The sequence below is a fragment of the Dromaius novaehollandiae genome, chromosome 16 (genome assembly GCF_036370855.1).
Source record: "Dromaius novaehollandiae isolate bDroNov1 chromosome 16, bDroNov1.hap1, whole genome shotgun sequence".
Taxonomy (NCBI): Eukaryota; Metazoa; Chordata; class Aves; order Casuariiformes; family Dromaiidae; genus Dromaius; species Dromaius novaehollandiae.
In genome coordinates this window covers 12,768,508-12,787,545 of record NC_088113.1, presented here as the reverse complement: position 1 = coordinate 12,787,545, position 19,038 = coordinate 12,768,508, and the positions used below count along the sequence as shown (strand labels likewise).

Below are 19,038 nucleotides of genomic sequence, written 5' to 3'. Positions count from 1 at the left end.
GTTTACGCTCTATGCATTTGGATACAAGTTCTGCAATAAGAAAAATACTACACCTGAATTTTAAAGCTGACACCATTTCAGGAATACCTTACCTACCAATTTCAGAATTCCTTTATGAAAGGGGTGAGTTTTCAGGTTCTCTGCAAAGTTTCCTCCAACTACCAAGTATTCAGAATTGAGCATGCAGATGAGACTGGGTTCTTGCTAGCTGCATATCAGTATTAGGATACTGTAGTGATGTTCTCAGTTTTGCTTTTTGTCACCTCCTATAGCTGCATAGGCAAGTATGGAAAGTACTGAACCATACAAGTGAAAACAAAGTCATGCAAATACAGAGGAAGGAACAGGAAAAAAGTCATCTGGTTGGCTCCAGGAAGCAGCAGTCCCAAAACCACTTTTTTTTTTTTTTTTTTTTTTTTTAAATCTTTTAAACATATCATCAGATACACAATAGGGCTAAATGAAACTCAAATCTTTTGTCAGTAGGCAATCATTTACAAGCACTGGCAAAGCATTGGATAGGGCAGAAAACATTTATAAGTGGACTGAGTTCAAAATCATTTTAAAGCTTTATAGTCATCACAACATAATAAATACTTGCAGTAACAATGAAAGTCTCCAAGTCACCAGCAGCATTTGCCAAAGGTGACAGAGGGTAAAGAACTACCTCCCAGGTTTCATGACCTAGACTTTACTATGAGCAGTCTTCAAGCAAGCGATACAATAAGAGACCGATTATTTGCAGCTACTGTGGAGATGAGCATATGACCAACACAGGCCTGACAACAGGACTTAAGGGCAACTTTTTCCAAATCCCTGCATACTTCTCATCTATAGAGGATTGGTCGAAAGAAGGGAGCAGAAGAAGCAAATGTTTAAGACAGCTATAAAAACAGAGCCTACTTAGATGCCCAAATGAAAGTCGTACCCCATCTACTTTCATGCTCTAGAATAAGCAGGGAATTCTTCCTCATTTTGACTTACCTGACAAAATAATTGAGGAGAAAAACATTTTATTTCTATATCCGTTTATTATTCCAGTTTGTAAAAATATAAGACTAATATACAACTACAGCTAGTTTGATTTCATAAAATCAGTCTTCATTCAGTGAGATACCAATGTACATCATACATTAAAGTTGTAAGAAAAATACTGATATTTGACATTTTAAACAAGTTCATTCATGTAAAAATCACATTGCAAGTAAAATTTAATTAGAAAATACATAATATTCACAAAAATACACATGTTAAAGACAGCTTGTGAGAACATTGTCCTAAATTTAATTCAGCTGTGGAAAAACATATGATTCACAGTTAGGCTTGACTTATCCAGTACCATAGCAGAACTTCAAAGTAACTGTATCTCAATTCCATTAAGAATTTGCTCTTTTTTCCTATTAAGGTGCACTTAAAAGGTTAATCTGTCTTCAGTCTCCCAGTTGCAAGTAAGGAATGACTTGTTCCCTACTGTGCGTATACACAACTGTATAACACTATTCAAAGGAATTTTAGTTTTCCATTCTGTTTTGAAATAATTTGGATATTTATAAATTAATTTATAAAATCTGGATTGAAAATACAATTTACACATATTAGGATACTTAATACATGAAGAGTACATTGATAGCAGCTTAATATTATCAATCATGCGCAGTAACCTCACAATCACTTTTAGATTTTATAGCTAAAAATAAAGTCTATATAAAACAGTCAAGCCTTTAAATATTTTCTTCCAATGAGAAAATTGTAGAGATGCTAAAAATTTAGGAGGTAGTGAATGAAAGGCTAACAATATCAGCATAATATTTTAAAAACCTTATACTGAACCCCAGTACCACTTGCGTATAAAATTTAGCCATTCATAATCTATGGTTGATTATCCTGAAACAATGATTTAAGAATATTTAGTAATTAAGAATGTATGCATTAGGAAGATATGGAAGAACTTCAGAAACTTGTGGTAACTGCAGCATCAAGCAATTACATGCTGTGCAGTCTGTCACTGTAATTGTAAATACACTCTTTGTAAAACCTATTTAGGTTTATTCCCTAATGGTTTTTCATCAAGTCTCAAATGCTTAGTTCTATGATATTTATCAAATTTCTGTAAAACAGAACATTACATTTGTCAAAAAGAATATTATCTCACATATGGAATATTAATGAGTTTGGAGGAAAGGTCCGACAAGATGGATTCTCATGCAGTTTTAAGCAGGACCCTAATTAAATTTCTATAAGTCCTTAACACTGGTGTATATATATTCAAAATATTCATGCATCTGTTAAAAGTACAAATTAGGTAACACAAAAGGGTTTGGCAGCACACTAACCTTGGGTGTTTGTACTTAAGCAATAAGCTACAGCCCTTCCTGTGCAAGTTAATAGCTCAACTTGCATCCAAGCTGCAACATACTAATGTATCACATTAGATCCATAAAATATTTCCACTGAAAGAAAACATTACACCTTCATTAAGTGCACTACCAGTTCATCTTCTCTATCTGTGGCCCTCATTCTCCGCTTATCCAAGTGCCTTTATTCCTTTGATTATTTATGATTATTCACAATACATTCAAGTAAACAAAAGGCACAGAAGTGCAAACTAGCATAATAAATGAAAGTTGCCCTCCACTGATGATTTCATATAGGAAGGAAAGTCCTTTGATAAAGGAAGAAAAAGACTTTTAAAGTAAACAATCTTCCTTAAATAAAGTGTAGAGCAGCACTGAGAGAAAATATGCATATTTAAAATTTATATGTTGCAGAACATATAGACCATATCTGTTTGCCTCTTTTCAAATCAAATGGATGTACTTACTTCAGTTTAAAGATTATTAGCAAAATAAGTCTAAGAAGCTTTAAAATACTTGCTCATGTTAAAAAAAAATCCCAAGGCGTCTCATGTGCATACTCTGATAAAACCACAAACGAAACAGACAAAGCAGAACTCTAATCTGTATTTGCAAAGAGTTCTATTATCTGTTATGCCAATTCCCCATAAATCAAAAAGAGCATTAATCTGATAGAAGATAGCCTTTCTTGAAGTCTGTAGGACTCAAAATCCAATGTTACTGAAAGCATGAAAATACCACTATTCATAAAGTATACTGAACTTAAAAATCTGTACTTATCAAAATTAAATGCTGTAATAACTGAAAGTGATTTTGTCTACATCATTAAGTTTCAACAAATACAGTTTTAGCCTCTGATATGCTATAAGGACTTTTACAGATGCTTAACATTAAACTTACAGTTAGTCTCATGTTAGTAAAGTTACCAGAGGTAGATGTTTTCCCAAGATAGACTGGGGGGAAAAAAAAGAAAGGTGTTAGTCTCTTTTCCTGTTCCCTCATGCCACCCCACAGGGCAGAACATGTTTCCAAGAACCCAGACTGCTGATTCTGGTAAGCACAGTACAGAATTGGTTGCATCCCCCTTGCTTTTTAGAGGTTGACTTAGGCTGCCAGATCCCTGATGAGAAACTTCATCCATCTTTCTCACCAGCCCCTTTAGTTCCCATCTTCCATTTCCCTGCCACAGCTTGTGCCACAGTGATGAAACAGGAGACAGTACTAAAAGGCAGAAAGGTAAAAAGTTCTCCTAGTAAGTCTGCAGTTGATTATACACACATGCTTACGTATTTCAGTATCAGGACTTTCGTCATCAGTATTTTGTTTTGTGTATAGGAACTTTGTAATATTCAAAATACCCAGCCAGTGGTGCACAGAAAGGTCAGCATGTACAATTTAAGTCATTATAATGAATAATTTTAATACCAGACAGGCTCAAGCAAGTTCTGTCAAAGCCACAACCTAATTTCAAGCTTAAAAAAAAAAAAAAAAAAAAATCCATGGATTTAAGTCAATTCAAGCTTCTCTAACCTGTTCAGGTTTGAAGAAAGTAATTTTTCACATAATTTTGACTCCCTGCAACAAACTCTTCTGCTAGTAGAAATCTTTACAGCTTCTACTAGGACTATGATTTTCACATGGAATATGCCATAGGTATGTTATTTTCATAGTATTAAGTTTACATTTGATTTCTTTAAAATTTACTATGATTAGTAACTAAATCAAATGATATCTTTAAATACTGCAAACTAAAATGAGAACAGGTCTTCAAGACACAGAAGTGTTAAGACTTTCACATTTGAACTTACAAATCATAGTGTCATTAAAAGTAAGTTTTCCTGGCCATGCAAGGCAGATTAAAAACAGGAAAGGTGCATGACTAATGAGCCTGTTGTTGCACATTCACTTCCAAGCAGGCAGTCAGCTTCAGCAACCCCCACCTCCAGTCCCTGACTATTGTCTAGTTACGGACCACTATTCTACATACATGTTGCTCAGTGAATCAGTCAGAAAATTAAGTCGATCAAGAACATCTCTTCCTACCCGCCTCCAGGAATGAGGTGGCTAAAGCAGCACTTCAGTTGAATATGAAACCACAGCACATTAGAAAAATCGACCTCACACAGTAATGGAAATTTACTTCTACAGAATCAGTAGCAGTCCACATAGACAAATCAAGTACCTGTAAGAGAAAGCTCATAGCTATCTCTTAGCTATCCTTCATTTTCAATTTAAAAATTTCCTCATCCAGTTCCAGTCAGTTATCAATTATCTTTTATCTTCGTGATGTATTTACATTGAAGTGCAGAATTAGCTGAAGTTAGTCAACTTACATGATTTCAAACTTCTTGTATCCATTGTTTTTTCCTTTAAGTCTAATTGCAGTGCTCAGTAGGTGGAGAGGTATAAAATGTATTACATATTAAGCCAAATTAAAACACACATGGCATTCTCAGTTAATACAAAGTACACCAATGTAATTTCATAGTGTTATTATAGTTCCATCTTCTAATGATTTATGATCTGGATCATGTTCTTCATATTCCATACTAATGCTGCCTGCTGAATGATTCAAGTTTATCTCACTGGAAGGAAGGAAACCATTCTGTGTCGACTCATGAAGTTCAATTTGCGTCAACGATTCCAGACTTTCACTGCTACGGACAGCTTTTGGAATCTGCTGTGGCTCACCACTATCTTCGATAATAATGTCCTCTTCATCACTCTCCTCTTCTCCTTGCAAGAAATTTGTTAAAATATTTGGTGTGCTACTCGGAAGACTAGATTCAGTAGACTGACCAGAGCTGCCAGAAGTCCGACTGTTCCTTACAACATTGTTTCTCTGGTTTGCTGGTCTTACTGTAATGATCAGGTTACGGCTGTTTGCAATCATCATGTCTGTAACCTGATCAAGGCTCTTTCCTGAAACTTCTATTCCATTCACCTCCAGTACTTCATCATTAACAGCTAGTAAGCCTGTACTTTGAGCCAGACCTCCAGGGACAAGCCTGGATATGAAAATTCCTGGTACTTTCTCTAATCCATGTGGCGTTACTCTGACACTGGAGCCATCTCGTATGTAGAATCCCAGGGGTTTGTCAGTTCCGTATTTGTAAAGCCGCACCCTGCGATGGGTTTCTGGAAGAATATCTACATCTATAATAGAAGATACTGGTCTGAAGTCTTGAGGCATGCTAATGACAATGTGTGGTTTCTTCTTGTGATTATCTGGACGCAGCACATTTGCTAAGACATTTTTCTTCCTTGTCATAGTATCTGTACCAAAGGCACTGTAGTCCGCATCTTCTGTAAGACATAGCACATTGATGATTAGATCGTGACAGCAATACACACAGACCATATATGAAATGTTTTAGGTGAGCAGAATGAAATACCTAACCTAGGTTCTCAACTTGCTACAGTAGAAATTTCTCTCTCTACACATGAAACTAGCTTTAACACTATGAGATCAGACAAGTTTGTAATGATTTGTTTCCTATTATCAAAGGAAACAGTACATGTGAAAATAAAATTAAAGTTAGCAGCAGTAGAGAGACAGAAAAAAATATTCTAGCTGCTTGAAAGAAAGGTTAGAATGGAAGGAGCACATATTTTAGAAACATTTTTTTTATTCGGAGTAATTCCACTTGTTAGTTCTCTCTCCTCAGGTTTCAGATCATTGAAACAGAAAGAAAGAATGAAGGGAAAGCAGGCAGTGTGCCTATTATTGCCTAGCTCCTGGATGCTAGCCAAGTGACCTGGATTCAAACTCCAGAAAGCTTATTCCATTCTACGCTCTCTTCCCCACCCCCATGCAATGTAGGTAAAACGGCTGTGGAGCAGAAACAAAGAGACCTTGCACAGAAGTACTTCGGGCTAAGTTATTTATACAACACTGTAACTGCTACAATTTGATTCAGAATTGTGCAAATGACTTAGATTTTTTTGTTGAAGAAGCTTACATATGAATATAAATCATACAAATATTTGTAATGGAAAAGAAAGTATTATTCAGAATACTTTAGTTCTGATTGTACAAGCAATTCTGATGTCCGAAATGCCTGTTTATCAAAGAAACCTTCCATTTTTAAACTTAATATACCCTAACTCTTCATGAAGTTGGTTTTATTTTAAGTGACGATGAACTGAAACACATTCAGATCTGACTGAAGTCCCTCAGATTTATGCTAGTATTTCTGCAGTGTTACATGGAGTTTTATGTAATGGGTTAGAATCAAGCAGAGCTGGTTTTACTAACTCTGGGACTCAGGGAGGTTGGGATTTCTTTGTATGAGTTAATTCAGCTGCCATTGGTACAGCCAAGAAAGTGTAAAAATTCTGTTAGACATTAATCTAGAAATTAAAATAACTGTGGAAATGCTATCACAGTGTGATATTTAAGGAAAATTTAATTGTCGATGAAAAAAGTATACTGTGCAAGTTGGTAAATGAAAAGTTTTTTATGCACTACGAAGAAGATAGATGGGCACATACTGACTATATTTGAACACTTTCACTTCAGATGCTTTAAGCGGAATAGAACAAAGAATAATTCCAAAGCAATAGTCTAACACTATGCCAATTTGCAATACTATCCCCCTCCCCCACCAACATTAATACTGCTAAAAACAGGAGAAAATTTTTGAAAATAAAATGGTTGGTTACTAAGGCAGTCTTGGACTTAGTATGCCAAAAAAGAGAGGCCAACAGAGAAGAAAATATCAAATATAACTTAGGCCACCGAAAAAAAACCAAGAAGTTGCTGTAAACTCAACGCTGCACAGTTTTGTATTAGATGAAACTTACAGATAAAGCTGCTCAACAGCCACTTTTTAATGAACATAAACAGGAAAAAGTTCAGAAGACAGCTAAGTCTACACTGCCATACTATACTCAGGAGTCACTTCTATGACTTCATCTCAATTACGTCAGAACTGCTACTGGAGAGGACATGGATGCCTCTCTAGAATACTATACCCACCCTGCAGAACACTTTCTACCTCTGCTATTTCTTAAATATGGCCATCTTTTCATCCAGAGAAGTGTTTCTGCACAAATTGCTAAGTGAACAAAGGGAGCACTAACACAGGTGGTCCCCTACATACTACTACTAAGAACGGACATGCCATAGTGCTCTTATTTCATGTGCAAAAGTGTATGTTGATAGCACCCTAGGGACCCTTCACCCACTCAGTCACTTTCTGTGAAATCTGCTTCCCTGCTTTCTCAGGAACAGGATCAAGTATAAGAATAAAGCTAAATCAAGGAGCAGTATAAGGAAGACTAAGAAGGTAGAAACAAACAGCAGAACCTACACTAGCTGCACTTGAGCACATTAGGAGTTTGAAAGCTTCTGTTCCACAAAAAGCATGGAATTACAGATGTTCCTCACCTAAAGAAACTTATAAGTAGGAGAAATAAAAGCAGAATTTAAGGCTAAATTAAAATAAGATAGATCTAAAACATCAAGAAGGCTTTAGAAATAGCTTGTATGTTCTTCAAATACCTAAAGAAAGTGCTGAGTTAAGTCAGTCTTATGTTAGAAAAGTGGCTTGATTAAAAAAACAAAATCCAACCTCCCAAGCCAAAGCATATAGCAGGTATACTATATCTGAAGTGTAAAATGTATGTAAATGAATGTAAAAAACCAGCAGAAATGTAAACTTGTAGTTTTCTGTGTAGAACACATTTTGGGGCATCTGACTTTGAAGATCAGCCATTAAACATCTTGTACTTCATAGTTGAAAAGCATGTGCTGACTTCAGACAACACGAAGCAATTCTTTTAATGCTTGCTTAAAATTTAAGATCAGAGAAACGTAAGTGGAAGTTTTACCCTCATATATTGAGGACTCATCAAACCAGTTTTGAGTTAGACATCTGGTCACTATATTGGGAAGATTTCTGCAATTTGAAGAGTTGCAATAACTTTGCTTTTCTAATTTGGAACTAAAACTGTGTACATGAGAACTTGGAAAGAGCACTTATGAAAAAAGATTAGACAGAAGGTTCTTGCTCTAAGCACATCTTTACTGTCAAATACAAAGTAATGCATGATGACGGTAGCACAGTGATAGTATAGGTAATGATTAAATAGACAATGGCATCTTGAATATTAGAACTCATTAAGAACATTAAGGAGTGCAAAGGTTATTTTTTAGGTCATGGACTTCCCCCTTCCCCCACCAGCATTTTGCATGGATCTTAGTGATCTCTAAAGCTAGGCAAAAAAAATTTTGTGCAGTGCATGCCTAGTTAAGTAGCGTAGATTTCCAATACTCCAGAATTCTGGTATTAATGTTGCATAACCAGCGGTAAACTCAACAGAACCAATGAAAAATACTCCAAGGACCACAGAGACTTTGCATGGACGAGTCATTTTGTCTCATTTCAAAAGTGTAGCTTCTTTTTGGTTTGTGGCAGTGGTACAGATTTATACAAATTTAACATCACACTGCTCTAGAAGAACTCTGTTGAGAAATGCTCCGGAGAGTCAATGAATAAGTCAAATACATTTAGACTGATTAATTCTGTATTGTTTTGACCTTAGACCATAGTATGTATTCTATTTTTTTTTGCAGAGTAAGCTCATCTAAAAAAATAGGAAAATTGCACATATACAACATTTTTATATTTATTTGTGCAAAAGTGTGAATTCCTGACGACAACAACAACTCGAGGATATATGTACTATCATATATTGTTACCAGTGCAGCACTTAAGTGTCTAATGATGTTTTACCATAATCGTCAGTTAATTAGCATAAACAGTGCACAGGAAATCGTATTAAAATTGCATTAAACCAATGCCAGTAACCATTTTCTTCCAACTACTCTTCCAAATCAAGTATTTCAACATTAAAAGGGTTTTGGGGTATTGGGAGGGGTGAGGAGGGAGGGTTTTGTTTGTTTTTTAATTCAGAGTGAACAAGTTCCCAGCTTCCCACGGTGGGCTGTAAAGCTTTGAGCTTTACAGTGAGCCACATATCATGATTCTTCTCCCACCCAACAGTCGGGCCTTCCGCGCATATGCAGTAATTTTGGCATATGCTAGATATACAGCACATACACAGCATGTTTAGTGTCCCAGAAGCAGATTTACTGTGTGCAGCAGGTAAGTTTGTGCTCTTTACTCACCATGGGGTCTAGAACAATTCAAGTGGCTTTTCACTGCTTCCTTCCCTGCCCAGGACAATTCTGGAGTACACAAAAATCACCACCAACTGCACCCGGCTTTCTACAACTATCAACTAATAAGGCCTAAAACTTCTCCCTCCAAATCAAATTTCTCACAGTTAGTAGAGAAACATGAAGACTAGTTACAAAAGGACTGGCTTTGAAAGAAATATTATGTAAATGGATCCACACCTGAGCTAACATCAGAGACTCAAGTGTTTTTTTTTTTTTAAATACAAAAACAAAGACATAGAAAATGCATATTTTTAGAGATGAACTTCCAAAACTTCTTTTGTAAGACAAATATACCACCACAAATCTTAACGCTGATCTGGTTTTAGATTGCTTTTAGAAACTTACTTCTTAACAAGTAGCACATTGTTGTAGTAAGATGGTATTCCAAAACTGCAAACCATATATGTCAAAACATTTAAGAAACTATAAAGTATCAAAGCCTTTGTATTGTAGTTAGTCTTAGCTTAATAAATCAACACTAGCAAAAACTAAGTAAGACAGTTAAAGTAATATAATTTGAGGGAAAAAATATCAAAAAGTTGACGACAAATACTCATCTCCCCATATCTCAGCCAAACAGCATGACTCTGTTTAACCTCTCCTCCACTGCTAAACAAATTTTCTAAAGCAGTATTCTTGAGTACAAAGGCATCTTTGTTCTGGCACCTAGCTAATCAGTTTAAAGCCACAGAGAAAAATATTTTGGCATGAAGCCAAAGGACAAGGTGTTAGCTACAGATACATTAAGGAGAATGTCCACATAGTGTAACTTTTTAAAAAAAAAAAGTTTCAGACTCATAATGACACCAATCTGTATGTGCTTATTACATGCACATTTAAAACAAATGTTCATAAGTTGAAACCAGATTTGGCTATTTAACACTGTTATACACAAAATATTTAAAATAAAGCTTTTCTGATCTACTTGCAAAGCAATGAAGTTACCCTTCATGAATTACATTTTCAAAATCCCAGAATCATATTACTACGTTGGAATACAGATGCAACTTAGCATTTTTTTTAAATGCTCCAAAAACTCCTGTCTCTATTTAGCCACAAACTGTAATGAAATATGGTTTTAGGAACCTAAGCCAGATTTTTAGAAAAAGGACTCAAACTCTTAGGATATTCCACAGAGAGAGCTGTTTAAAGAGTCAATTCCTTTAATTTTTTTTTTTAACAAAATAAAGTTAACGCTCCACAAGACTTCTTAACAGTGAAGAAGTCTACCTTAACAGGCAGGAATGAATTAATTCCAAAATCTCTTTCTGCTTTTAATATATATGATCATGCATATGTAAAACTTGCAAAAGCTGTATGTTGTAATTTAATATCCTGAGAGTTCTATGGATGTTAGAGTGAACTACATCTTCTGTTTAGTTATTGTCCCCATTATTCCTGCATTTACAGGACAAAATCCCCCATATCCAACTGCCCTTCAGAGCCAGTGGGGACTTGATGAAGGATAAAATGTGAAAAAACTATGAAGATTTTTCTCAGAGACAGAGCGGCTCCCATACATCTGGATTTAATCAGATAAATCAGTTTAACCTTTAAATTCCAGATGTCAACAGTACCTGTTAATCTGTTAAACAAACTGCAGAATGAAATTCCAAATAAGCAACTATTTTCTGCAAGCTGATAGTCATCCTTAACTTGTGCAATATCAGTCTCTAGGGAAGTGTACATCTTGCACTAGAATAGTCAGAAATATTTTAAAGGAATTTAGTTAAAGATAATAAAATGAGGAAAGTCTAAGGGATGAATGTGATTTCACAGTATTAAAGTAGCTCTGGGTTTCTTGCCACATTTACAAATATGCATAAACACTTAGGCTAAGACAATTTTCTAGCTTTCATAAATTAGCAATCAAAAGTTAACAGAAGAGGAAAATCACTTACTCTGGCAATGCAAAGATCTCTTAAAGTTACAGACTGTCTTACCTTACCACAGTTAGCACATAAGAGTAACATTGTGAAAGTTACTTCTATTGCTCCCATTAGAACTCCTTAAAATGTTCCTTGGATACAAAACACTAAGGATTTGATACTATTGACCCTGGATTTTATTATAGCCTGCTCTTATGTTGGCTTTTCACAGATTTCATGTAGGTTCTAGATTGGCAAAAAGCCACCGAAGAAGGTAGTCCTAAGATCTTAAATTCCCAAGTATTCTTGCCGGGAATGCAAAAAGGCAAACTTTCATTAGAAAAAACACAGGAAATTCTTCAAGTGATTTAACAGAGTATATTAAGCCACAAAAAGCCTTACAGGAGGAAGAGTAACTTGGGGTGGCTTAGCATTAGAGTTCCAATAGCAGGTATTTGTTCGAACATTTTATTTTCAATTGTTTAGAGATACAGAAAATAAAAAACTGTGTTGTCAGAGAAATATCTATACAGTGAGACTGCTGCACAAATTGGCATCTCAAACTCATGTAATTCAGCCTTAGTTAATATAGTCAAGTTATTACCAGCAAGTAATAATAAATAAATACTCCCCCCAAACAAATTATTTCTTTATTTTCCATAAAACAAAACCCTGTTTTGTGTGGCAAGGATGCTAATGGAACCAAAGCTTCAATTTAACCAATAGAATCTCAGATTTATAATGAAGGTTAAAATAAACCTCAGTTAATTTTTTCAAAGTGATCACAACTAATTCTGTATAAAGTACAGTGCTGGACATCAGACTTTGAGATGTGGGTCTGGGTTCTTTTTTCTCTAAAACTCTACAGCTAGAAGAATCCGTAAGGTCAGAGGGAAGACAATGAAACAAACTACTTTTTGCAAAGCTTTTCCTGCTAATCAATTTTTGGCATGCTAAACAAAAGTGGGCTAATCTTAATTTTGTTCATTATATCAATTCTATTCTCAATGCCTTCTGTCAATAGAGTCATAGGAAATAATCTATTACCCTTTAAAAGATGAGCAAATTGGTATAAGCGGTTATACATGTAAAATCAGTAACAAAGTAAAAACATATGGTGTTAAAACATAACCTTAATAATCCCAGTCTGACAAAGTGGCTTATCTGTTCTCATCATATGGCTACTGAAGGAGATTAAATGGCCTTTTCCAGCTGTAGGTTCTATTAAAGCAAATAGTTCATCTCCCTGGCAATTCAGGACTGAAACCATATAGGCCTTACTACATTATCCTCAACAAACCATATACATTTTGTCAGCAACACAGCAGCTGACCAGCAGCCATACTAACTTTTAAAATACTGTCTTTGTACAAGATCTTTCATGACCAGATTCATTTTTTGGAGTGGGAAAGTCAATAAAATCTTTTGCTGCTTAAGCATTTTCTAAAGAAAACAAGTTTGTCTACTACTAACAACCAGAAACAGCTATTTTATGAAGATGTGTGCTAAGCCACTGGCAATCTGTTATTCAAAGATCAGCTAGCTGCCTTATTATGATAGGGATGTGTGTGCACATATACAAACACATGTATGTGTGTATGCCAGTAGACAAGCAAGCAGAAAAGGAACAGAAGAAATGAGATTTTCTTGGCTTCTCTGTATTAAAACATTATTTGAAATAATTTCACTAGATTTCCCCCCAGTTCCATACGCCAAATACTCTCTCCTAGACAACAAATACAAATTCAAAATCAATTTTTTCTTCATGAATAAAAGCAGACACTGGAAAGAGACAAACAGAACTTGTGCCTAGAAGATATGCTATTTTTAAAGGCAAACTGACACACTGAGCAGCACTCACATTTGAAGTTTGCTAATGGAAATAACCTTGTCTCTTTGAAAGCTTCAGAGTGTTTTATTAGGAAAATGTGTTGAGAGTAGCATATTAAAAACCTCAGTCTTTAATTTATGCTGATATGTAATACTTTACATAAAAAGATTTTCCAGATTCTTTTCCATCTAATAGTGTACTTTCCTCTTGTCCAAACAAGATTTGAATTTAAATGAAACATACAACCAACATACAGAAAAAAACCCTAAAGTTTGAAGTTGATTTTCTTTTACTAAGATAAAACCAGAAAGAGGCACTAGTAGAGATTTACAACTTGATTTCCTCTGACTGAACTAAAAACACAAGCAGAAAGCACACAGTATAAATAGGTTGCTTGAGGAAGCTGTTGCAAGAAAGAAAAGTTGTGAATACACTTCATTATCCATAATTACTGTGGAATTCAACATGGTGAAATAGGACAGAAGGTTTCTTTTCCTCCAAAAGTCACTGTTTACTGCAACAAGGCATAGCTGTGTAAACAAAGAGTTCACATAATGCAAGTGCACTTACCTTTTCTTTGAATGAAAATCCTGAGTAGAGGATTGGCTGTGGAAACTGCTTTATGATAATTGTCATCGTTATTGATAGGCAGCAGGTCTCCATGAATGTCCGTATATCCTACTAGAACGTCAACATTTGGTATCTTGTGCACATGCTGCAATAATCCATAGAACTCCTCAAACTTTCCAGGTTTGGATCTTTCCAGAGAAAATCGTCGAAATTCTGCTCCGAACTACAACAAAAAAATATATCTTACTTTATTAATATGAAAATCTCATATACAGTCAAACAATAGGATGACTTTAATGCAACACCAGAAGCATTATGGAATTGAAAGTACACTAAAAAACTATAACCCATAATTTGGAAAAGGCATAAAGTTCAAACCATTTATTTTTCAAAGTTATTACTCCATGTTTGGTCTTCATAAAAATGTACTGTAATGTAAAAATGTGCATAAGTTTTGTTTTTCCTGTCAAAACATCTGCTGATAGGGGAGTTTAATATTAAGGTAACACACGCTAGCACAAATTATTGCAGATTCTCACATGCTTACGATGCAGTAGCCATGCTCTGGGTATAGGACAGAACTCATACCCAGTGGTGATGCTGGTTGCTCAAAGACAACTATATGCTTAACTTTCTAGGGTATGTGACTGCCTGGAACTTTTTCAAAGAAATTCCAGAGCACTTTAGGAAGTCATGTAATATATGCATGATTTTCTAGTATTTGGAAATCCCTAGTTGTTCAGACCAGAAACAAAAAGCCATTTTGACCTGAAGAATACAAAGAATGACTACTGGCTTCCAGTACAACCAAGTGCAATAAAGCTTTAATGAGCTAGAGACATTTAAATTGCATCCTCCCAAGCCTTAAGTCACTTATCCAAAGAGAAGAATACAGGAGGCAATCAGCAACTGTTCTTTGAAAGTATTCAAATATTTGTCTGCACCATTAAGGCTCAAATCTCCATTGTATAATCATTTACAAAGCAATTGTATCCAGGGTGTAAAACACATGAGGTTCAGAAAACATACAAAAAAAATCATCACTGGCACTATACTTTCAGAGGCAGAACACGCATTTAGTCAATACAATCATCCAGCTTCATCAAACTTGATGTAAATAAGAGTAAACATTTGATGTAGACCAGACAAGTTTTAGTTTTTGTAGGTATAACTGGCCAAATTAGCGTTTGGCCCAACGGGGACAGGACCTACAAACAGAATATCAGATAAAAATAATTCCAGAACTCCAGGAACTGCACATCAGGCACACACAACACACCAGCAAGGACGCTGAAAAGAATGAGGACATTACAGCAGCAGCCAGGCTACAGAAAGCAGACTAGCTTGGATACAATTTTAAATGGTAATAAGCTAGTCAGTAACAAAGATAAAACTAGAAAAAGTCAGTTGGTGGTATTTTTGTGAATTCTATTGCTGATCCACAATGAACATAAAGACTTTAAATGATTTCTTCAGTAAGATTAATTTTAACCAGAAAACAGTAACACATGGAACAAAATACTCCGACTGAAAGTTTGAGCCTCAGTATCAGATACTTGGGTATATGTTACACTGTAGATGTGAAGGGGCACATTACCAGGCCTCCAAACGAAGCTCCTCCTGTTTGATTACAATATTCTGGAGACTAAAAGGTCTAGAATGCTGACATAGGACGGAAAGAAAATAAGGAGATCCTATTGTGAGCACATTAGCACCACACAAGCTCAAATACAGCGCAACAATGCGACCTAAATCTTCTGCACTTCAACACTCCACCTTCTGCCAAAACTTTTTTAAAAAAAGAATTCTCTGTAAACATTCCTCTTCTATAGATACTCTAATTACAGTAACATTAACTAACAATAAGGCAGAAGGGAGGATTCATTCCTTGTAACAAAGTAAATAAAGATCTGCAGAAGGAACTCCCTTCACGTCAAAAGCAGCATGCTTAACTATGACATCAGTGTAAGAATTTAAGTCTTTCTTCAGCCATTTGAAGCAGGAGTACCACAGGAATTTTCCATTCACTGCATCTACTTCAATTGTTTTGATTTGAAAGACTACACAGTTTAAGCACAATCAAGTAATAGGTGCTAAAAATATATAAAACATGCATTTTTTAAGACACATGATAAATAACAGAGTTCTATAAACATTTGGTGCAAACACCGAGAGACTAATAATCTGGCTAAAATTCCTAACATGGTTTTGTAATGTGCTCAATACTATGACAAAGCAGATAAAGACAAAGTAAAACTATGCAATTTCATGGTCAGTTTATTTTAACTCCCTGAAATGTTTTCATTTAATATAAATTGTTACGTTCCATTCCATTAAATAGCCTGCACTAGCAAAAATCAACAACTCAGAAGAAGTTTATATGAGAGGAGAGATTGGGAGAGACTAAATGGAGAGAGGGCTACTTGTCACTTGAGCTCTTTACAAATACAGGTTGTTTCACTGGTAACTCATCTGCGAAAATGCAGTACAAGCTATGTCAACATACTAAGAAGTTATTAGAGAGGCTTACTTAAGAAAGACTTACAATAATATATTAAGTAAAACAAGTTTTCTCACGGAGGACAAAGATGTCTCATCTCATAACATTGCACTGCCACTACACTATTAGTAGCCTCCAGCAGCAATAATAGAACCTGAACTACAGCAACCATACCTAGTCTCTTTTATCAGCATATTAGATTTCATTCTACAAAACAGAAAGGGGGGGGGGGGACAAAACAAAACTTTATTTTGAGACTTTCATTCCATCACCAAAAACGCTAGGTTGGGGTATAAAGCTTACCTAGCATTAGAGAAACGGTTAACTGGAATAGATACACTATGGGGAATCCCCCAAAGCAAGTTCAGACCAGTTACCTAAATCCAATAAAGCTAACTAACAAAAAGATTTTGTTCATATAACTGCAAACACAGTTGGGCTGTGCTGGCATAGCTTTGGCAGTTGGGGCATGATTATTGATTTGGAGTATCTAAATAAAGAGCTGTGCATTGCTGATAAGCCTTGAAAGTCTAGATCACTCCACAGTAATGCCCCCCTTCACCTCCCACACACTCCTTTCTTCTTCCCCTTTCAGAATTCTCCCTGCTCTCATAAAAGGGAGATGACGCCTAGGCTATATTAAATCAATGCGCTTTTAAATAATCCATTAGCGACAAGTAATTCTAGGAATGTCTAGAAACTCGCTTTGCGATATGCGCATAAGAGACAGTCCCTATTCATTAGAACTTTTACATTTTCCTATACGAATAGCAAAGAATGCATCTCACAGTCGATTCCTAAATACATTCATCCCATTCTTAATCAAGCAAAATACATGATGGGGGAAACCTAGAGTTTTGCTCATAAACACATTGTTCTGGCTGTTGTCAATCTTACAAGCGTGTAAATGAAAAAGATTCCACCAGCCATAGTAACAGCTATGCTTCACTAGCATTTGCAGTCATGGCTACCAGGTACTCCCTTCGATTGTGTCCACTTGAATCAACAATTTTTTTCTAAAATCACTATCACCTATGCAACCTAGATGCTTTCTAGGAGAAATTTCAGCAGTATGTCATGTTATTCTTAACAACAAGGAGAAAACCCACACAACAACTTACGTCCTGCCTGGTACACACATACTGCAGCTCTAACACTTGATTAAGAGAAAAAGAAAGCACAGAAAACAAACAGCAAACAGACTGCAGACCAGTTAAAAAAAATCTGAACAAAAGATACGTTTTATACCAATGGAGGAAAACACATTTCTGTATAGGTGCACTTATAATTTGCCTAGACACAGAGAAAGCCTTTTTAACTCAAGTTACATATGTTAATTTAACTAATGACTTGAGACACCAACTAATACCACAAATCCAACACCTTTATAATTGTTAATAGCTGAACGACAAGTCAACAAAACCTCAGAAATATAAACCTAAACACAACCTAATTCCTTCCAAAAGTTCAAAGTGTTTCCAGCAAAACTATGCCTAATCTGCATTAAGAAGCAACAGTAGAAAAAATGGATGCAAATACATTAATAAAAGATGGTTCGCGGAACTGTGCACAACTTCGACAACAGAAAGCTTCTGGTATGAGCTATAACATATAGATATATCCGCTCATTAGAAAAATTGTCATTATAAAGTCCTTAGAAAGTCTTCAAAGGAAAGCAAGTTTTGTTTAAGGTGACTTAGCCGTGCCTTATCTTCACCAAGTAACGCTAGCTAAATAACAAGTTCTAGCCCACCTCAAGAAAGCTACGTAAACACATAGTTACTCAGTTAACCAAAAACCCTATTTTCCTAATCTAGACCAAGAACAGGTTTTGGAGCTCATGAATAATGACGCCGAAACATCTCTGCTGGTCTCCCCAAACTTTCGCAAAGCATCTATTTCTCTATATGCCTTTTTAGCCAACGCACAAACTACGGGGCCAAAGTCACAAGCCTGTTAAAGAGGAAAAAAAGTAAAAATACTTATTTCCCCCCCACAGACCGGGCACGCAGTAAGCGACACCACAACGGAACCGCCGCCGCGGGAGCCTTGCGGCAGCGGCCCGAGGGCGGCGGCGGCCAGGCCGGGGGGGGGCTCGAGCGGCGCCGCAGCCGAGTCCCGGCGCCGCGGGCCCCGCGCCCCGCCGGCAGGTGAGTCAGCAGCTCTGTCCGCCCCGCCGCCCCCCTCCACAGCGGCCCCGCAGGGCCGGGCCGGGCCCTCTCCCCGGGCCCTCCGCCGCGGCGGCCGGACGCACCTTACTCTTCACCTCCATGGTGCCGAGGCCGCGGCTGCCCGCCGCGCCGCGGTGAGGCCGGTTCATGCCGCCGCAGGGCCGGTGTCCCGACTCCCCCCGCTCTCGCCGCAGCCGCCGCGCGCTGAGGGAAGGGCAGCGAGGCAGAAGGGCGAGCGGCGCGGGCCCCACGCCAGCCGCCCCGGGCACCCGCAGCCGCTCCGCCGGCTCCTGCCGCCGCCGCCGCCCTCCCTCACAGCGCGGGGGGAGGAGGGCAGGGGGCGGGGCCACGGCGGCTGCGGGCACCTGCCGCGCGCCGAGCCCGCGGCCGGGCAGGGGGCGGGGCGGCGGAGAGCGCGCGGCGCCTGCGCCGCAGGGAGGGGCGCGGGCCGTGCCGCGCACCTGCCGCTCGCGAGCATGCGCAGTGGCCGCCTGGGCGGCGGGGCCGCGCACCTGCGCCCGGCTCGGCGGGGATCCAAAATGGTGGAGGCGCGCG

At 37.4% G+C, this 19,038-nt stretch overlaps 1 protein-coding gene across 1 annotated transcript; it reads right to left on the bottom strand.

The window, feature by feature from the left end:
- Window positions 1-1,011: 1,011 nt before the first annotated feature.
- PARD6B (par-6 family cell polarity regulator beta) lies at window positions 1,012-18,928 on the bottom strand. Its single transcript, XM_064521503.1, has 3 exons — window positions 18,567-18,928; window positions 13,813-14,035; window positions 1,012-5,660 (listed from the first exon to the last, which is right to left on the bottom strand). Exons 1-3 carry the CDS (start codon window positions 18,630-18,632, stop codon window positions 4,837-4,839), a joined length of 1,113 nt encoding a protein of 370 aa, XP_064377573.1. The 5' UTR covers window positions 18,633-18,928; the 3' UTR covers window positions 1,012-4,836.
- Between the last annotated feature and the right edge of the window lie 110 nt (window positions 18,929-19,038).